Source organism: Oncorhynchus mykiss, chromosome 24 (assembly GCF_057628025.1).
Source record: "Oncorhynchus mykiss isolate SJ-2025 chromosome 24, ASM5762802v1, whole genome shotgun sequence".
Lineage (NCBI taxonomy): Eukaryota > Metazoa > Chordata > Actinopteri > Salmoniformes > Salmonidae > Oncorhynchus > Oncorhynchus mykiss.
This window is the reverse complement of record NC_143045.1, coordinates 28,751,140-28,773,951: the sequence shown is the minus strand read 5'-3', so window position 1 is coordinate 28,773,951 and position 22,812 is coordinate 28,751,140. Positions and strand designations below refer to the sequence as shown.

At 42.3% G+C, this 22,812-nt stretch overlaps 1 protein-coding gene and 1 long non-coding RNA gene across 2 annotated transcripts in view; one reads left to right on the top strand and one right to left on the bottom strand.

The window, feature by feature from the left end:
- LOC110503384 (calsyntenin-2) overlaps positions 1-22,812 on the top strand; it is a 501,875-nt gene that overhangs the window by 368,280 nt on the left and 110,783 nt on the right. Inside the window, exons 5-6 of the mRNA XM_036962198.2 lie at positions 2,153-2,302; positions 21,071-21,256. Coding sequence (XP_036818093.2) covers positions 2,153-2,302; positions 21,071-21,256 — 336 coding nt within the window. The remainder of the gene's footprint in view (positions 1-2,152; positions 2,303-21,070; positions 21,257-22,812) is intronic.
- On the bottom strand, positions 8,163-8,533 carry LOC149972418 (uncharacterized). The gene is made up of 2 exons (XR_016491416.1): positions 8,438-8,533; positions 8,163-8,335 (listed from the first exon to the last, which is right to left on the bottom strand). It is a non-coding gene; the product is annotated as an uncharacterized LOC149972418 (long non-coding RNA).

Below are 22,812 nucleotides of genomic sequence, written 5' to 3'. Positions count from 1 at the left end.
CACTGATTGAGCAGAGCCCTATCTTATGAAAACCCAAATCTCACATTTTAGAAGCTAAAATCACATTTCATTCCATCACGAATAATTTCATATTCAAACATTTAAATTGAACAACAATTCCATGTGAATCCGATAACTCTGATGTGTAGACTTTCCACTGTAGAGTTTATGTCATCTTATCATTGATGAGAATGTCTCAGATGACAACCGAACTGACATCATATTCATTCAGTACCACTGCATATGTTCCATTGGTCGGATTACCAGAATATAGTTCATTTCCCTCCACCTTCTGATGTTCCCAGAATCTCTATGTTAACCAAGGGTTTTGCAAATGTAACATCAGTAGGGTAGAGAGAGGAAAAAGGGGGTAAGAGGTATTTATGACTGTCATAAACCTATCCCCAGGCCAACGTCATGACAACACCGTTGCCCTAGAGCACAAAAAAACTATACATACCTTGGCCTCAGCATCATCGGCACAGGTAACTTCCACAAAGCTGTGAACGATCTGAGAGACAAGACAAGAAGGTTCTTCTACACCTTCAAAAGGAACATGACATTTGACATATCAATTAGGATCTGGTTAAAAATACTTTATGGTTATGAGGTCTGGGGTCGGCTCACCAACCAAGAATTCACAAAATGGGACAAACACCATATTGAGACTCTGCATGCAGAATTCTGCAAAAATATCCTCTGTGTACATTGTAAAATACCAAATAATGCATGCAGAGCATAATTAGGCAGTTACCCGATATTTATCAAAATCCAGAAATGAGCTGTTAAATTCTACAACCACCTGAAAGGCAGCTATTCATAAACCTTCCATAACAAATCCATCACCTACAGAGAGATGAACCTGGAGAAGAGTCCCCTAAGCAAGCTGATCCTGGGGCTCTGTTCACAAACACACCCCACAAATCCCCAGGACAGCAACACAATTAGACCCAATAGAATTATGATAAAACAAAAAAATAATGATTTACAAAAAATGTACAAGGAAACAGAGCAAACTAAAATGCTATTTGGCCCTAAACAGAGAATAAACAGTGGCAGAATACCTGACCACTGTGACAGTACCAAAATTAAGGAAAGCTTTGACTATGTACAGAGTCAGTGAGTACAGCCTTGCTATTGAGAAAGACTGCCAAACGCAGACCTGGCTTTCAAGAGAAGACAAGCTATGTGCACACTGCCCACAAAATGAGGTGGAAACTGAGCTGCACTTCCTAACCTCCTGACCAATGTATGACAATATTAGAGAGACATATTTCCCTCAGATTACACAGACCCACAAAAAAAATTGAAGACAAATCCAATTTAGATAATATCACAGTGCAATCGCAGCAGCGATAGCTATTTGCACATCGTTACAACACTGTATACATACATAATATGACATTTGCAATGTCTTTATTCTTTTGGAACTTTTGTGAGTGTAATGTTAAATTCACTTAGTTTATTATCTATTTCACTTGCTTTGGTAATGTTAACATATATTTCCAATGCCAAAAATGCGCTTTGAATTGAGAGAGCGAGAGAGATCTTAATTGGCATAATTGTCAACTTGTTAACAGTTGTTACCTGTAAAGGAAGTTTTGTCCTCTTTTTCATACATTCACTATCATTTCTATTCTCCCTAAACTACTGTCTCCATCTCTCCATCACAGCTCATATCCATACGTACTGTACGTCTCTACCTGCACGTACTGTTGTTGTGTTCTGCTGCCTCATCGCATTTCACTGTGTGTTGCCTCATCTGTCAGACACACACACACTGTTCTCCTGTTCTCATCAGCCTTAACTCTACCATATCAAATATTAAGCAGCACATTAGGACTACAACAAATCCCTCCATGCTTTCTTTCACACACACGCGCGCGCACACACACACACACACACACACACACACAGACACACAGACACACACACTCACATAGACATGCTTTGTCCTGTGGAAGGCAATGCGTAATTTCTTATTCAGTTCGTATGATGGACAGAAGCCAGTTGATTAGGACCTCTGACCTCTCCTGTCCTCTGTAGATAACATCAGGAACACAGAGAAGCTGACCTCTGACCTCTCCTGTCCTCCATAGGTAACATCAGGAACACAGAGAAGCTGACCTCTGACCTCTCCTGTCTTCCATAGGTAACATCAGGAACACAGAGAAGCTGAGCTTTGATAAGCAGCAACAGTATGAGGTCCTGGTCACAGCCTTCGACTGCGGACAGAAGAGATCCACAGAGAGCGTGGCGGTACACATCTACGTTAAACCTGTCTGCAAACCTGGCTGGCAAGGTGATTTGTACTAGAAGGGCTGAACCGTGGGGGGTGTACATAGGGGTCTCTCTCCGTGTCTTTCTGTGTCTCACTGAATGCCTTTGATTCAGTTTGCATCTCTTAAAACCTGTCAGCGATCAGTATCACTGTCTTTTGAAGTATATTTCTGTGGGTGTGCATGTGTATATGTCTCTCTCTCTCTCTCTCTCTCTCTCTGTCTCTGTCTCTGTCTCTGTCTCTCGCTCTGTCTCTCGCTCTGTCTCTCGCTCTGTCGCTCTCTCACTCCCTTGGGAAAGGGCCATCAAAGAGGTGCTGTAATCAACACAGCTGACACAGCTCTTAACACCTCCTCAGGAATATCACAAGACAGGCTACAGAAATACAACAAGTGTTCACAGCGTTCATTGGGACTCACAAGTATAAACAGGAATGCCAACTTCTAAGAACTTACAGAAATGACCACACACACTCGCAGACACTCAGACACACGCACACACACACACACACACACACACACACACACACACACACACACACACACACACACACACACACACACACACACACACACATACACACACACACACACACACACACACACACACACACACACACACACACACACACACACACACACACACACACACACACACACACACACACACAGAGAGAGAGAGAGAGAGAGCACACAAAGAGAGAGCACACAGAGCACAGAGGGGAGGCCAGGGCTCATGTTGTGCAGGGTGACATTAGCCGCTCTCCCATGGTTCACAGCTAATTCTCTCTTTGAAAACAGTTTTACACTTTGTATTTCGCAAATTAGGATTTTAGACGTTTCATTCTAGGAAGAAGAGAGGACACTTATCCCTATAGGCAGTGTCGAGAGAGTGCTGGTGGTGGAAGAGGCAAGTGGGAGGAACATTTCATGGTCAGAGATTGAAGGACATGTCATACCGCCATGTCATACCGCTTTTCCACAGAACCCACTGTGACAGCCAAAGAACCCTAATGGAACCATTTTTTCCTCAGAGTGTACTACAACAACCATGTATATTGCTGTAGTCACTTTGTCAATCTATAAGGATTATACTGGCACTGCCAGCCTAAAGCACAATCTGAACTTCTAACTTTTTAAACAACCCCTCCACTGTTTCTCTCCTGCTCGTTCTTGCTGTCCTGGTAGATCTCTCAGAGTTGAAGCAGCTTGGCAAACACACACAAACACACACACATCTCCCTCTCCAGACAACCACGTTTGTTTTCTATTGCTGTTTTCACTTCTCTCCTTGATCCTCTCTCCACCCCCCCACCTCTCTAACCTCTAGTCAGAGTCACAGAAACAGTAAGGCTTAACATGGCTCCTTAATACTTAGTTATCATCCAGAAATAGACAATGTGACCCTGCATGCATATGTACATCTGTATTTGTGTGTGAGAGAAAAGAGAACTTCCTGTGCATGTATCTGTGTGAGATACAGTACAAGCTCATTTTTGCTGTGTGTGCTCACATCTGAACATTCACATCCTTACCATGCCTCTGTCTGTCTGTCTTTCCCCATAATGACACATGTCCTAGTCCCTGTACACCACTAACAGATGTCCCAGACACCACAGGCATCACTGATAGATGTCCCAGACACCACAGGCACCACTAACAGATGCCCCAGACACCACAGGCACCACTGACAGATGTCCCAGACACCACATATTGGAGACACACACCAAAACAAATCTGCATATTCAGTCATAACCCTGGGTTTATTCCCATCCTTTGTTGTAGTGGGTGTTTGTTCTAAGCTTGCTGCATGCTTCCCCATTGGCCTTGCTCTACAAAACAGGGATTAAGTTCTGATTCTGCCCTCTTCACCCCAGAATTAAACCTGACCCTACGGGTGTTACATAATAATTCAACGCGAAGGGTTTTCATATTTGTTCCCCCTCTGCAAAGCTATGAAATAATTATGAGGATGTATTCAGCAATGATAATAACATGGAAGGGAAAATTAGAACATTTGTGTTGGTTGATTACTGTTCACTGTAGGATTTGAAATGCTTGCGTTGGGTGTATTTCAGTGTAACTTTTGACTGTCAGTAACTGGGTGGAACATAATGTAGAAATCAAAGTTAAGTCTAGACCAAGCATCTTAGCTCAGAAGGAAGTCTGAGAGGCATTTTCTCTTCCTGAGAATGGGAGCACTATTGACTGGCAAGCTGTTTCAGAAACCTCTTAGAGCCAATCAGATTTGGTGGCTGGCCTTGGGCACCGGACCTGAGGAGAATTGATAAAAGAAGGGAAGAAAAAATAAATGACTTGGCACTTCCTCTTCTTATTATCCTGTCCTCCTCTATCCTTCCTCTCTTCTGACACTGTAGTGTGAAGTCTCTGGCTTGTCCTCGCTCTCTTTCGCTCTCTTTTTCTTTCTCTCGTTCTCTTTCTCGGTCTCCCCCTCTCTCTCACACTCTCCCTCTCTTTCTAGGTCTCCCCTCTCTCTCTCAATCTCTCTCTTTCCCTTTCTCTGCCCCCCCCCTCTCCCTGTCTCTCTCTTTCTCTTTCTCTGCCCCCCCCCCCCACTCTCTCTCTGTCTCTCTCTCTCAGGTCATTAAAATAGCAAAAACAATCAAAAATGACCCCAGCCATTATCACCTTGTCTGCTGTAGGTTCATTCACTTCAGTCGATCTATAAACACCTAGCCTATTAGCTACACAATTGTAATGTTAAACCCCTGAAAGGGTGGAAATATGACAAATGGTTAATAATGACACGTAGCATCAGAAACTAATGTAAACATACCACATTTTTAGAACTATATTTTTTCCATTTTGATGTATTTTAATGTAGGCCTACAGGGAGAATAGGCCATGTGGAGGCCAGGCCATTTTTTTTTATAAGTTCCTAACTTGCTTGATAAGATTAGTAAATATGTTCTCAATATATACTACTGTTCAAAAGTTTGGGGTCACTTAGAAATGTCCTTGTTTTTGAAAGAAAAGCACATTTTTTGTCCATTAAAATAACATCAAATTGATCAGAAATACACTAATGTTGTAAATGACTATTGTAGATGGAATCGGCTGATTTATTTTAATGGAATATCTACATAGGCGTGCGGAGGCCCATTATCAGCAACCATCATTCTTGTGTTCCAATGGCACGTTGTGTTAGCTAATCCAAGTTTAACATTTTAAAAAGCTAATTGATCATTAGAAAACCCTTTTGCAATTATATTAGCACAAATGAAAACTGTTGTTCTGATCAAAATATTTACTGGCCTTCTTTAGACTAGTTGAGTATCTGGAGCATCAGCATCTGTGGGCTCGATTACAGGCTCAAAATGGCCAGAAACAAAGACCTTTCTTCTGAAACGCATCAGTCTATTCTTGTTCTGAGAAATTAAGGTTATTCCAAGCGAGAAATTTCCAAGAAACTGAAGATCTCGTACAATGCTGTGTACTACTTCCTTCACAGAACAGAGCAAACTGGCCCTAACCAGAATAGAACGAAGGGTGGGAGGCCGTGGTGCACAAATGAGCAAGAGTACATTAGAATGAGAAGTTTAAGAAAAAGATGCCTCACAAGTCCTCTACTAACAGCTTCATTCAATAGTACCTGCAAAACACCAGTCTCAACGTCAACAGTGAAGAGGTGACTACGGGATGCTGGCCTTCTAGGTAACTTTAACACTTTTGTGGTTACTACATGATTCCATATGTGTTATTTCATAGTTTTGAGGCCTTCCCTATTATTATACAATGTAGAAATTGTATTGACCCTTGAATGAGTCGGTGTGTCCAAACTTTTGATTGGTACTATATATTTTTTTTTTATTCAAGAAAACTACTGTGCTCCGGACCTCCGTGTCCTCTCTCTCTCTCTCTCCACACACTCTCTGTCCCTCCTGTGAACTGGCCTCATATCAACTCTCCTTTCATTTGAAACTCTCTGACATTCAAACCTTCTTCTCCTCCTCCTCACATCCTTCACCTCTAGTAGTGTGAGGACTCACTTAAGGAAGACAAGGGCTGTCTGTTGGATTAGCCATATAATCTGTCTCTAGTAGTGGAAGCTGTTTAGGGGGATTACAGCTCATAATAATGGCTGGAATGAAGCAAATGGAATGGCATCAAACACATGGAAACCATGTGTTTGGTGTATTTGACATTATTCCACTAATGCCGCTCCAGTCATTACCACATACTAATCCTGCCCAATTGTCAGGTTTCTTCAAAATCGAACCCAGAAGCAGACCAGGACAAGGAGAGTAGGAAGAAGGTGAGTATTTATTTACAAGTGAAAGTGAATGGTTAGATATATCCAGGTGGCGTAGCGGGCAGCGGTGGTGAGTTGATGGGAGTAAATAGGTGGATCCGATGGGGAAGCGGAATCCTCCGACGACCAGGTGGGAATGGGGTAAATGATCCGGGTGAGTAACTGAAGACAAAACAAACAGAGTTAAGTTTAAGGCAAGCAATACAATTCCTGCAGCCAGGGGTAACCAAGAACCAGAGGAACATGGGGCGAGGACAGAATGAAGAAGGAGATAAACTCTGAATGATTCCCCGACAACAACATCTTAGCCGGGTCAGTCCTCATAGTGATCCGTGCCAGAATACTGCCGTTCAGAGTGGTTGCTTCAATGGCTTCCGGCAATTGCTCCTTGGAAAGCCCCAGCTGTTCCACCAAGTCAGCATCAATAAAGCTGCCATCGCACCTGAATCGATAAAAGCGTTAATCTCTAAGCTCTGATCCTTATTCATAAGGGTCGCAGGAAAACGGGGTCTGACAGGATTCTTGAGGTTGAATCTGGCTCGCTAAAATTCCTCCCAAAACTAGCGAGCCGGGCAGTTTAACGAGCGGAGATGTAATGTCCTGAGCTACCACAGTAGAGACAGCTGTTGGTCTCACGTCTACGTTGGCACTCCTCCTTAGTTAGCCCGTGTCGCCCCACTTGCATTGGTTCAGGCTCTGGTGGCAAGACCCCTCCACTAATCCCGTGTGGGGAATAACGATCAATACGTTCTGGTTCACTTCCTGAACCGAATGGTAACCGAGTTGCTGATTGATTGGATGGGCCCCACTGCTTCTCCCTCCTTCTCTCTCGGACTCTATTATCTACCCGAATAGATAAAGTGACCAAGCTGTCTAGGTCACTAGGCTCTGGATAGGATATCAGCTCGTCCTTGAGTTGCTCCGACAACCCCTGGTAAAAAGCCGCTTGTAGTGACTCCTCATTCCAACCACTCTCCACAGACAAAGTCCTGAACTCGATCATAAAGTCTGCCACACTGCGAGCTGCTTGGCGAAGAGTGAACAAACGTTTAGCTGCGTCCTTACCTCGGACTGGATGGTCAAAAAGCATTCTCATCTCTCCTGTGAATTCCTGGTATGAAGCCATGCAGGTCCCCTGTCGTTCCCAAACGGCTGAAGCCCATTCCAGAGCTCTTCCACGCAGCAGTTCAATAACAAAGGCTATCCTAGCCTTGTCAGTGGCGTAAGAATGGGGCTGCAGATCAAACACTAACCCACACTGCATAAGAAACGAATGGCATCTTCCCAAATCCCCTTCATATTTATCAGGCGTCGGTACCTTGGGTTCACGAAAGGAAACCGCATCAGGCACGGCAGGTGAGATGGGTGAAACAGGTGGTGAATGAATCAGCAGCAAACTGAGCTGATCCTGGATCTGTGTCAAGCTAGCAGATAAGTTCTGGATTGCAACCGCTATCTCCTGTAGCGCCGTCTTGTGTTGTCCCAATGTCTTCCCCTGCTGGGTGATGGCATGGCAAACGGAATCCAGGTCCGCTGGGTTCATTCTTGGCCGGATCGTTCTGTCAGGTTTCTTCAAAATCAAACCCAGAAGCAGACCAGGACAAGGAGAGTAGGAAGAAGGTGAGTATTTATTTATTTACAAGTGAAAGTGAATGGTTAGATATATCCAGGTGGCGTAGCGGGCAGCGGTGGTGAGTTGATGGGAGTAAATAGGTGGATCCAATGGGGAAGCGGAATCCTCCGACGACCAGGCGGGAATGGGGTAAATGATCCGGGTGAGTAACTGAAGACAAAACAAACAGAGTTAAGTTTAAGGCAAGCAATACGTAACAAACAACAAAACAAATTCTATCCAACTTGAGGCTGATACAGTGGCACAACATACTGTTCATGGCTAACGATCCGGCAGGGAATGGATGTCAGGTCCGGGCTTATGAAGAGGAGAGATGATGATCAGGACCAGGTGTGCAGATAGCTGATGGGACACAGGTGCGGGTAATCAGAAACCCCCAACTGGCTACATTGCCCGGCAACCAGACAGGGTGCGTTCCAGGACGCCGGAAAAAAACTCTCCAGGACAGAACATAGGCAAAAAACAGACTCAGGAAACGAGATTCGTGACACCAATTAAGGTGCCACCAACCTCCTGTGCTCCTTAGCACCTGATCTCAGAGGTGGACTGGTTGTAAAGGATGGACGAGAGAGGGGAAGAGGGGTTGACCTGGATTCAGGGTGAAGAAGGGCTCTTTAAAAACAGGGAGGTATATAAAGCAGTGTAGATTAGAGCCATAGGCACAGGGGCACACATACACACACAATCACAGGGGTGGGAAAAATACTGGGGTACACACAAACACACACACACACACACACACACACACGGGTGGGAAAAATACTGGGGTGCACACACACACACACATACACACACAGAGGGGTGGGAAAAATACTGGGGTGCACACACACACACACACACACACAGGGGTGGGAAAAGTATCCAATTGTCATACTTGTAAAAGTAAAGATACCTTAACAGAAAATGACTCAAGTAAAAGTGAAGGTCACCCAGTAAAATACTACTTGAGTAAAAGTCTAAAAGTATTTGGTTTTAAATATACTTAAGTATCAAAAGTAAAAGTAACTGCTAAAATACACTTAAGAATCAATAGTCAAAGTAAAAGTATAAATCATTTAAAATTCCTTGTATTAAAACTTCATTGGGATAAGGGGCAGCATTTTCACTTTTGGATGAAAAGCGTGCCCAGAGTAAACTGCGTGCTACTCAGTCCCAGATGCTAATATATGCATATTATTAGTAGTATTGGATAGAACACACTCAGAAGTTTCTAAAATTGTTTGAATGATGTTTGTGAGTATAACATAATTCATATGGCAGGCCAAAACCTGAGAAAGAATCCAACCAGGAAGTGGGAAATCTGAGTTTTGTAGTTTTTCAACTCAGCCCCTATTGAAGATACAGTGGGATATTGGTCATCTTGCACTTCCCAAGGCTTCTACTAGATGTCAACAGTCTTTAGAACGTTGTTTCAGGCTTCTACTGTGAAAGGGGGCTGAATGAGAGGGGATTGAGTCAGGTGTCTGGCAGAGAGCCACGGGCTCGTGACGCGCGGCCATGTGAGAGTTAGCTCACGTTCCATTGCTTTTCTACAGACAAAGGAATTCTCCGGGTTGGGACATTATTGAAGATTTATGTTAAAAACATCCAAAATATTGATTCTATACCTTGTTTGATATGTTTCTACGACCAGTAATATAACTTTTTGAACTTTTCGTCCGACCTTTCCGCTGGACTTACACACGCGTTTGGATTTGTTTACCAAACGCCCTAACAAAAGGAGGTATATGGACATAAATGATGAGCTTTATCGAACAAATCAAACATTTATTGTGGAACTGGGATTTCTGGGAGTGCATTCTGATGAAGATCATCAAAGGTAAGTGAATATTTATAATGCTATTTCTGACTAATGTTGACTCCACTACATGGCAGATATTTCTTTGGCTGGTTTGGGCTCTGAGCGCCGTACTCAGATCATTGCATGGTATGCTTTTTCCGTAAAGTTTTTTTAAAATCTGACACAGCGGTTGCATTAAGGAGAAGTTTATCTAAAGTTCCATGTACAATAGTTGTATCTATTATCAATGTTTATTATGAGTATTTCTGTAAATTGATGTGGCTCTCTGCAAAATCACTGCATGTTTTGGGACTACTGAACATAAAACGCCAAAGTAAAATTAGATTTTTGGATATAAATATGCACTTTATCGAACAAAACATACATGTATTGTGTAACATGAAGTCCTATGAGTGTCGTCTGCTGAAGATCATCAAAGGTTAGTGATTAATTTTATCTATATTTCAGCTTTTTGTGACTCCTCTCTTTGACTGGAAAAATGGCTGTGTTTTTCTGTGACTTGGTGGTGACCTAACATAATCGTTTGTGGAGCTTTCGCTGTAAAGCCTTTTTGAAATCAGACACTGTGGCTGGATTAACGAGAAATGTATCTTTAAAATGGTGCCTAATACTTGTATGTTTGGGAAATTTGAATTAGAGATTTCTGTTGTTTGAATTTGGCGCCCTGCAATTTCACTGGCTGTTGGCGAGGGGTTCCGCTAGCGGAACGGGGTTCAGCGGAACCCCGTTCCCAGACAGGTTAACAAACCAGACAGCATAATGTTCTTGCTTTTTTTTAACGATGTACAGTACGCTGAGAATGGGGAAGTAAGTTCAGGGAGTGAATACGTCACCATCGCTTCATGACATTCACCTGGACTCCATCGCCTCGTTGATTATCTTCCCTATATCTGTCACTCACCTTGGTTTTTTCCTCAGGTGTTATTGACTCTGTTCCATGTCAGTGCATTGTTCGTGTTCCTTGTTTTCTGTTTTAGTTTATTTATTAAACACTCACTGTATTTTTATTGTTTTTGTGTTGGAGGTGACGTTGGGTCTGGGTTCTGCTGCCGGAGCAACCGAGGATGCCTCATCCGGTACATCGGGGTGTCAAGACTCGGTTGGCGGGTCAAGCGTCTGTTGCCGAAGCTACCGAGGATGCCTCAGCTAGCTCGTGAGGCTTTCATGCCTTAGCTAGCTCGTCAGGTTCTCAGGGCTCGGCAGGCTCCCTGTCGCCGGCGCTTCAGGCTGCTCGTCAGGTTCCTATGCTTCGGTGGAGGCAACTGGTCCGCTCCAGATCCCCGGGATCGTCCTGTCACGGTGCTGACTTTTGCCCAATACCTGCAGCAAAAGCCTCTACCCCGTCCTCTGGCTGGGCAGAGTACTTTAGGATTTTAGTTACCTTGGTGTAACAAGGGCCTAGCCGTGCAGCCCTACCAACCCTCCTATTTATTCGTAATGGCCCTTCGCGTGAGTTGGGTTTGTTCCTTCGTTCACGTTGTCACTCCCTTATTTTCAAGTCTAGTATGAGGCCTTGGATAGATATACTCCTATTTAAGTATTCTAAGTTTTATGGATTCCTCCTACATTTCCTTACTTTCAAGTTTCTTTACCTATGTATATATCAATACCTAATAACTTCTCCTATTAGTTATTATGCTCGTCAGCTAATAGTCACTTGGAAACTAGTATTGGTATATGTTTTGATTCCTTTAAAAATATATTATTGTCCACACAATGAAATATTCTTTAGTGCAATCACTTTGACCTATAACCAGGGTCACTTTCTGTTCAGTGAGAGTGTCAAAGGCGTTTGCTCTCCAGATCGTTAATCTGTTCTAGTTGTCAAAGTTTCAAGCTTTTATTAAGTCACTCTGTTTTTTGTCTTATACACACTAGTACAATTCAATGGTTATACAGTTTCTAAATACAACAATAATGCTCAATCCTTAATGCTTTAAGCTCTGTCAGATAATATTGCAAAACTTTAAATGCGTTAACACTTCTAACAATATTGACTAAATAGCTAAATTAGTTCAATTACGTTAAATGATCAGCCCCTTGGTCACTTTCCTGTAATTGGTATTCTCACAGCAATGACGCTAGATTCCGAATTCCAATATCTTAATACACTTCCAACTCTGTGTATGGACTCAATATATTGTAACTGGTACTTGGCTGTTTCCTTGTATTGCCAATCACATCTGTACCTGATGTCTCACTGAGTGACTGCCGCTTTGTCTGTGATCAAGAGATGTTTAGACCCCTGTGTTTCGTAGACTCAGTTTCGGGTTCACAAAGTTTAACCAAGTATATTCAGATAGTGATCCAATAAGTACTTAGGCAAAATTATCCAGTTCTCAAATATTGTTTTAGTCTAACAAAAAGCGTATAGTGCAATAGTAAATTTACCTGTGATAATTCTCCATATGAAGTCTGTCTCATATGTCAGTGAGGATCACGCTCTCTTATGATCTCAGTTCTCTTTATATACCTTTTTACAGGGGAAGTTCACACTGGCACTGCAGACCTACGTAATCTTAGACCTGTGTGTAAACGGAAGCTTCCTATTATTACCATTCAAGGTCATGCAATACTGACTCCCACATTGCTGCTTCCGTGTTACTGTTGGCTGATTCTACTCGAGGATACCAGCTGGTTGTTTCTACCACTGGAGGTGGCGTAGGTGGCATGTCAAGCGTCAGCTGGGAGAAGTCTATGATAGGTATCTCCTCTGCTTCCCCCTGTTGTCCAGTTTCTGCAGGTGTGGTCCATGGTTCCATGAGGTCCTGTGAATGCCCTGTGTTTTTGTCCCCATTGCTTGATGGAGTGGGCAGATTATTTTCGTCTCTTGTCACAGTCCCTTTGGTTGGCGTGCTGCGGCTGGCGTCGTGTGTCAGAGAGGGGGTACTGTTTAGTCTGCTCCTTCTTCAGGCGATCTAGGTTGCCGGGCTCCCGCGCCTGGCTCGACAGGTTCACGCGCTTCAACAGAGGGCGTATACTCCCTCCCCGGACTAGGTCACCAGGCTGCTGATTATTACGCTCTTGCGCTTCATGACACTCACCTGGACTCCATCACCTCCTTGATTATCTTCCCTATATCTGTCACTCCCCTTGGTTCTTTCCTCAGATGTTATTGACTCTGTTCCATGTCAGTGCGTTGCTCATGTTCCTTGTTTTCTGTTCTGGTTATTTATTAAACGTATTCACTCCCTGTACTTGCTTCCCGACTCTCAACGCATTCGTTACACTTTTTTTCATTTACAAATAGCCAGGGGCATGCTCCAACACTCAGAAATAATTCTAAAACGAAGCATGTGTTTAGTGAGTCCTCCAGATCAGAGGCTCAATTTTCCTGTCCTGCTAAGCATTAAAATGTAACATATACTTTTGGGTGTCAGGGAAAATATATGGAGTAAAAAGTACATAATTTTCTTTTGGAATGTAGTAAAGTAAAATTTGTCAAAAGTAAATAGTAGTCAAGCACAGATACTCCAAAAATTACTTAAGTAGTACTTTCAAGTATTTTTACTTAAGTACTTTACACCACTGCACACACACACATACACACCAGCAATCACATGCACACACTCACACACCTCTAAGAGTGATTACATTCCCAGAATTCCATCCCCAGTCGAAGATTTGAGTTTGTTCCATGTTGAGATTGGAGTTTCCGGGGAGGTGGTGCTCCAAGGTGAGACTGATAGAGGATAATTACCAGTGTTGGGGAGTAGTGAACTACATGTAGTTCAACTAGTAATTGAATTACATTTTGCAGTAGCTTGGTGGTAGAACTAAAATAAAATCTAGATAGTGTTTTTAGTAGTTAATTACTTTTTGTTGACATGTAGCTAACTTTTAAAACTACAGAAAATATACTTTGCAAAAATAAAAATGGTTGAAGTAGGAAATCATTTTCTTTCTTTATGGGCATCAGACCTGCCTAATTCACACTTGAAACATAGTTTTTAGTGTTTAATAGGCTAAATTACACATTCTGCTGACCTACTGTATGACCCCAAAGTTATCTGTTCTTGTAATTTGCAGTCAATGGAAGGTTCTGCATCAAGACTTTATTTTGTCATTGTAACGGCTCTCCTCTTTGTCTGATGATGAGGAATAGGAATCATCAGACCAACACCCAGCGTGGTAAGTGTTCATAGTAAATTGAATTAAATAAACTGAACACTGAATGTTTTAAGGGCTAAAACACTGTCTCGTTTTACTTGTGTCTTCAACTTTGGGTTGGTTTCTAGGGCCCAACTCTCCTGTAGCACCACGTTTCCCATTGATAGCTTTTTGGCACGCAACCAATTCTAAGAGCATTTCCTCCACTAAAGAACAAAAAGAGGACACTTTTTAACATGAAAGCTTCAACATAAAGGCTTGAAAGTGGAGAGAGAGCGATGGAGGCAGAGGTATGAAGGAGGAGGTGGAGAGAGAGAGTGCTCTTTAAAATATAATGATGGATGGTGACTGAGTGGATGGATGTAGAGAGGTAAAGGGGAGAGGAGAAGAGAAGAGAGGAAAAGAACTAGAGAGGACAGGACAAATAGCAAGAGAGGACAGGATAAATAGCTAGAGAGGACAGGATAAGGAGGGAGAGAAGACAGGGTAAAGGGGGAGAGAGGACAGGATAAAGAGGGAGACAAGACAGGATAAAGAGGGAGAGAAGACAGGATAAAGAGGGAGACAAGACAGGATAAAGAGGGAGAGAAGACAGGATAAAGAGGGAGACAAGACAGGATAAAGAGGGAGAGAAGACAGGATAAAGAGGGAGAGAAGACAGGATAAAGAGGGAGAGAGGACAGGATAAGGAGGGAGAGAGGACAGGATAAAGAGGGAGAGAAGACAGGATAAAGAGGGAGACAAGACAGGATAAAGAGGGAGACAAGACAGGATAAAGAGGGAGAGAAGACAGGATAAAGAGGGAGAGAAGACAGGATAAAGAGGGAGAGAGGACAGGATAAATAGGGAGAGGACATGATAAAGAGGGAGGGAGGACAGGATAAAGAGGGAGAGAGGACAGGATAAAGAGAGAGAGAGGACAGAATAAAAAGGGAGAGAGGACAGGATAAAGAGGGAGGGATGACATGATAAAGAGGGAGAGAGGATAGGATAAAGATGGAGGGATGACAGGATAAAGAGGGAGAGAGGACAGGATAAAGAGTGAGAGAGGACAAGAAAAAGAGGGAGAGAGGAAAGGATGAAGAGGGAGAGTGGACAGCATAATGAGGGAGAGATGACAGGATAAAGAGGGAGAGAAGACAGGATAAAGAGAGAGAGACGACAGGATAAAGAGGGAGAGAAGACAGGTTAAAGAGGGAGGGATGACAGGATAAAGAGGGAGAGAGGACAGGATAAAGAGGGAGAGAAGACAAGACAAAGAGGGAGAGAAGACAAGACAAAGAGGGAGAGAGGACAGGATAAGGAGGGAGAGAGGACAGGATACGGAGGGAGAGAGGACAGGATAAGGAGGGTTAGTGCTCTTTAAAATCGATATGCTCTCGGGCTGATGGAAGGACCAGGTTGAGGAGATTTATAAATAAAATGGTCCCTGACATACTCAAGCACACTGACAACATTCCAACAACGCAAAACAGGCAGTTTCGGTACAATTTTATAAATGCCAACAGATGATTTGTTTGTTTGACTTGGTGGAATCTTCTTGTGTCTGTAAAATAAATTATGCAAGAAATGGTGGTGGAAACGCCTTTATGCGCAAATAATTACAGCATTTAATAATCATTATATCAAAGTTAACTGATATAGTGTGTGGTCATCCCACTATGACTCGGGAAGCATGCAGTTTATTAGGCTACAGATGAAATAAGATGTTCTTCACAGGGTGGTGAAAGTGCACGGTGATGAGCTTGATGCTCCTTCCCAATAAATATTGAGTCTTATTCTGGTGACTGATCCATGATAATCTCATCATGTAGACACACTTTACAGCCTAGTCACACTGTATCTGCCAGCTATTTGCTAGAGAGCATGTGTCAAGACCAGAGTAGGCACATTTCTGTAACAAAACTATCGGCAGAGTTGAAAATGCCATGGAAACACACTGAATTTTTGATTTTTATCCGATACATGAAAAAGTCATTTTTTGTGTACTATGTCATCATGCACTTGTTTTTGTCCACAAGTCAGTTTGGTGGAGATGCACATATTGTCTTTACGTGGATTTTAGATTTTTTTCATGAAAATCTGTCACCAATTGGATGGAAACCTAGCAACAGTGACACAGAATCTACCTCACATATTTATAATCATTCTCCTACCACTCCTCTCTCCCTCCTTCTCTCTAGGGTATCTCACTCTCCCTCCTCTCTACAGTATCTCACTCTCCCTCCTCTCTACAGTATCTCACTCTCCCTCCTTCTCTCTACAGTCTCTCCCTCTCCCTTCTCTCTAGTCTCTCCCTCTCCCTCCTTCTCTATACAGTATCTCACTCTCCCTCCTCTCTACAGTATCTCACTCTCCCTCCTCTCTACAGTATCTCACTCTCCCTCCTCTCTACAGTCTCTCCCTCTCCCTCCTTCTCTCTACAGTCTCTCCCTCTCCCTCCTCTATACAGTATCTCACTCTCCCTCCACTCTCCCGCTCCCACAGTGTATTACAGTGTAACATATACATTATGAGTCAGTGTATTACAGTGTAACGTCCTCGGTATGAGTCAGTGTATTACAGTGTAACGTCCTCGGTATGAGTCAGTGTATTACAGTGTAACGTCCTCGGTATGAGTCAGTGTATTACAGTGTAACGTCCTCGGTATGAGTCAGTGTATTACAGTGTAACGTCTTCGGTATGAGTCAGTGTATTACAGTTGTCGTGTCTTTACTATCATTAACTGAAGACTGATAATTTTTATCAAAGATTCTCTGTAATTAGTTATTACGCTATTAGACTGATTAATCATGTAACCGTAATTACTAGGAAGTTGGGGCACCAAGGAAAAATATTCAGATAACTTTGTAATCATTTCCTAAATTAATTTTCAGATATTTTATCTGATCAATTAGTCCGAATTAATTAATTATTTACTTTACCTCACGTTAGTCTCATTCCAAACGTCGTAAATTGTTGGTTATCTGCACGAACCCAGTCTTCACTATGTCATCCATACATCAATTGTCTTAAATCATGTATTTATTACTAACTAAGTAATTCACAGAAATGCATTAACAAACAAACAAACAAGGTAAATGTGGTTACATGAAATGAGAATGTGCCCTAGTGGGCTAAACCGGCATGGCGGCTTGTTAGACAAAAGGGGAAGTGGGGGTCGACTAAGAAGTCACTACAAAGTGATAATTATAACAATTGAAATGCTAATCCTTTGCACATGAACGCTCACTCATTCGGGAACAATTGCAATCAATATATATATTTACGCTCAGTGTGTCGTCTTGATTGCTGGTGAAAAGTCAATTTATTTTGTAGAATTGTCCGTCTCTCTCCCTCTCTCTCTCGGTTGTGGTTAGAGGGAATTGTTCAGAGTGACATTCGTTATAGAATGGATGTTTCGGCGGTCGTCGTTCTTTGCGTTCAATGATACCGAATTCCTAGCTGCAGACTAGTAATTAATATCAAAGACTTGTTCTTATTCTGTCGGTATCGATAGTCTAAGAGTTTAACCACGTGGTATGGTTAAAAGATTCAGCAATGGTCTACAACCTTTGTCCTCCTAATGGAGAAAAACATGGTCTGCAACCTTTAGCCATCTCGTAATTGAGGTAAGCTCGGTCTGCTGATCGAGAACCTGAGTGGGGGATTTAATCTGAAGGGCCTGAAAAAAGGCTGTCCCAGGAGGCCTGACCCTAACTGGGCTCAGGGGCGGTCCTCTGATTTAGTTCAAATCAAAAGGGAATTGTATTTTTCTTCAACAAACAGTCCAAAATAATATTACACAATTATACAAACAGTATCATACTCACTCATTCATCTTATACAACAATTAGATGTAAACCTCATATCTGAGGCTATTATATAAACAGCGTTATGGTAATGTGGCCACACCGTCTCCCATGAGCTTCCCAAGTTGTGACAAACAGACCAGTTCGTAGCTGGATTCTTCACCGGTCTTTTATACTTTCTCCGGAACATAAAATGTGTTCGTGCCTCGAGTTCTGTGAGGTGGAAGGATTTCCTTTGTCCTCTATGAAAATTTACTCTCTCTCTCTACTATGTGGCAGGGTCTTCTCAGGAATTTACGACATCTCTCGGACCACAGCAACCTAGTTGAAGGAGGAAAGAGGGTGGCAGGGAGAGGAGGATTAGCTTGCTATACCCAAAGTAGTTCACATGGCATATCACTCCTCCATTACGTAGTTCACATGGCATATCACTCCATCACATAGTTCACATGACATATCACTCCATCACATAGTTCACATGGCATATCACTCCTTCATTACGTAGTTCACATGGCATATCACTCCTTCATTACGTAGTTCACATGACATATTACATTGTTCACATGGCATATCACTCCATTACATAGTTCACATGACATATCACTCCATCACGTAGTTCACATGGCATATCACTCCATTACGTAGTTCACATGACATATCACTCCATTACATAGTTCACATGGCATATCACTCCATATCACTGCATCACATAGTTCACTCCATTACGTAGTTCACATGGCATATCACTCCATCACGTAGTTCACATGACATATCACTCCATTACGTAGTTCACATGGCATATCACTCCATTACATAGTTCACATGGCATATCACTCCATTGCGTAGTTCACATGACATATCACTCCATTACATAGTTCACATGACATATCACTCCATTAGGTAGTTCACATGGCATATCACTCCATTGCGTAGTTCACATGACATATCACTCCATTACATAGTTCACATGACATATCACTCCATTACATAGTTCACATGACATATGCCTTCCGCCATCCGGCTACTGTAAAACATGGAACTGGAATCCCACAGTGTGAATACACGGACTGGATTATGGCATAATGTTCACTACATTGCACTCTCCTCTCTCCCTCAGTGAGTCCTGCAGTGTGCATACTGTGGAAAATAAAGATCTCTGCAGCGACGGAATAGCTTCCTATTACCGGAAACTCACACTACCGCTAACAGTATGATTTGCGGTGTGTGTTTGTTTGTGTGTCTCTGTCTGTGTTTGTGTGTGTGTCTGTGTGTACGTGTTTTTTTTGTAGCACGGTGCAAGGCAGAGCGAGCAGCGGCACCATGCCGTTTCTCATGAATAGAAGTAAATTATTTAGCAGGAACACAAATGGAACAGCTCAGTCACACAGAGTCCCTGTAAGGCCCCACATTCACCTCATTGCCATCACTGACCTCAATCATCCTCTATATGAGTATGGTCATGTCGTAATGAGTCTGTTTAGGAACCTTTATGAGCAGGAATATGAATTTATATGATAGTGTTGAGTGATTAACCGAAATGAACCTTTAAAAAACAGGCAGATATTTTCATTTGGACAAGTTTGTCTAAGTAAGAGAAACCACTCCACTCCGCCTTGTGCCCCCTACTGCTGGTCAGGTGTATTTATTTGAAGGATCGGTATGATGTGCAATGAATAGATTGTTTTAATGTGAAATTAAATATTGTGGATATTTAAGGTTAGGGAGAAGTGCTGTGAATAGTGACACTTTTTTGGATGTCAATATAAATGAATGTATTTATGGTTGTTTGTCATTTTGTCTTGTCTTTTAATCATTATATGTGTTATTGTTTTTACCATCAAGGACTATTTTGGATACAATCGTTTTAATTAGTATTTTCAAGTGATATCCTCTGGGTCCACATTGTACATTTTGTTGTATATGTCTGTTATCCAAAATACATTCAATTCAATCTCTACCTGTGAATACATGATCTACTGTAGTACTAGTTTGTATTTAGAAGTCATAAAAGTATGCCTTATTTACTATGAAGAACTACTAAAATATACATTTTTTTCAGACAGCATAGCTCTATAGAAATGAGATGATGATTTGGAATTAAATAATAAAGTCCTCAAATAAAGGTAAGGTGTTGTATACAATATCTGAATATTTTTTTTTTGAATCTAACCGAAACTGAACTGAAATCAAATAGCACCAATCACTCAGCACTAATATATGATGAGGAATATGGGCTCTGAGTGTGTGTGTGTGTGTGTGTGTGTGTGTGTGTGTGTGTGTGTGTGTGTGTGTGTGTGTGTGTGTGTGTGTGTGTGTGTGTGTGTGTGTGTGTGTGTGTGTGTGTGTGTGTGTGTGTGTGTGTTTGAGGAAGTGAACATGACAGATGTAACAGTCCAGAAGGCAGTGATTAGCTGATTCCCTTCTTATCCAATCAGTGTTGCCTTCAGCTCAGGTTTATGTTCAGCTCTGCCTGCCTGGTTCGTTCTACCTGCCTCTCTCTGTCTGCCTGTTTCTCTTACACACACTGCTGAATAGACACTACGAATTCACACAGCGCACCACACACATTAACACACACACACACACACACACATAGAAATGCAGTGCATCTCAAAATACCCAAACTGAAAAACACACAAATACACACACCATACTGTACACACAAGAGCATGTAGTAACCAAGGTGATTAGAAGACACACACACCCACACCATACTGTACACACAAGAGCATGTAGTAACCAAGGTGATTAGAAGACACACACACACACTGAACTGTGAGAGAAATGGTCTGGTTGAACACTGTCTACATTTTATTCATGTCATAGTGATTTAGTGAGCCCAGAAATGTACAGTGGATAGCGCCATTGACTCACATTATTAGACATTTTAGTGACTGCATAAAACTCTGAAATGGGCTGTCACATTTTTATGGGGGACCTACAAGGCAGGAATGGACACAAGAACATGCATTGTGAAAATCACAAGGAAATCTGGAGAAACGAGTAGAAGTTAACATAATCTGAAACAAGAATAGATCAGACGATGCCTGTTGTCACCTGTTGTTCTGCTCAAAGGACCACATTTTAACACCCCAAGATCGCTCTCATTCTCTCTCTCTCATTCTATCTCACACACACACACACTCCCCCATTCCTAACAATTGTGTCTTGTATCTTTCCTAGGCTGGGACAAAAGAGTGGACTATGAGCCAGGCACAGGCAGCAAACAGCTGTTTCCCAAGATGAATCTGGAGACGTGTGGAGGGCTTCTCTCCTCAGTGAGGACCACGGTAGAGCTACAGACCAGCCATATTGGGAAGGGCTGCGACCGGGAGACCTACTCGGAGAAGTCCCTGCAGAAACTCTGTGGTACGTACCTCATGGGATACATACACTCCATAACCAAAAGTATGTGGACACCTGCTTGTCGAAGATCTCCTTCTAAAAACATGGGATTAATATGTAGTTGGTCCCTCCTTTGCTGCTATAACAGCCTTCACTCATCTGGGAGTCGGCATTTCAATTCATCCCAAAGGTGTTCGATGGTGTTGAGGTCAGGGCTCTGTGCAGGCCAGACAAGTTCTTCCACACCGATCTCGACAAACCATTTCTCTCTGGACCTCGCTTTGTGCATAGGGGCATTGTCATGCTGAAACAGGAAAGGGCCTTCTCCAAACTGTTTCCACAATGTTGGAAGCACAGAATCGTCTAGAATGTCATTGTATGCTGTGGCGTTAAGATTTCCCTTCACTGGAATTAAGGGGCCTAGCCCAGACCATGAAAAACAGCCCCAGACCATTATTCCTCCTCCACCAGACTTTACAGTTGGCACTGTGCATTGGGGCAGGTAGCATTCTCCTGGTAAAGTGTGATTCATCACTCTAGAGAACGCGTTTCCACTGCTCCAGTGTCCATGGTGGCGAACTTTACACCACTCCAGCATAGTGCATGGTGATATTAAGCTTGTGGGTGGCTGCTGGAAACCATTGGTGTGAAAAGTACTATATCGTCATACTTGAGTAAAACTAAGTAAAAGTTGAAAGTCACCCAGTAAAATTCTACTTGAGTAAAAAAAAAAATTTGATTTTAAATATACTTAAGTATTAAAAGTAAATGTAATTTTTAAGATATACCTAAGTATCAAAAGTAAAAGTATAAATAGTAAAAAATGCCTTATATTTCAAGCAAACCAGACAGCACCATTGTCTTTTTTTTCTTTTTTTCTTGTGTCACGCCCTGACCTTAGAGAGCCTTATTATTTCTCTATTTGGTTAGGTCAGGGTGTGATTTGGGTGGGCATTCTAGTTTGTCTGTTTCTTTGTTGGCCGGGTATGGTTCCCAATCAGAGGCAGCTGTCTATCGTTGGCTCTGATTGGGAATCATACTTAGGCAGCCTGTTTTCCACCTGAGTTTGTGGGATCTTGATTTTGTTAGTTGCTGTATAGCCTGCAGAACTTGACGGTCGTGTATCTTTTTTTGCTCTTTTTTTTTTGTTCATCAAAATAAAGAAAGATGTACACTTACCACGCTGCACCTTGGTCTCATTCCAACAACGGACGTAAGAAATGTGTAGCCAGGGGCACACTCCCAACACTCAGCATCATTTACAAACAAAGTATATTATTTTCTTTAGGAATGTAGTGAAGTAGAAGTAAAAGTAAAAAATATATATAACTAGTAAAGTACAGATACCCAAAAAAACAACTTAAGTTGTACTTTAAATTATTCTTACTAAAGTACTTTACAACACTGATGGAAATCCATTTCATGAAGCTCCCGATGAAATGTTTTTGTGCTGACGTAGCTTCCAGAGGCAGTTTGGAGCTCGTAGTGAATGTTGCAACCGAGCACAGATGATTTTTACGAGCTATGTGCATCAGCACTCTGTGGGCCCATTCTGTGAGCTTGTGTGGCACTTTGCAGCT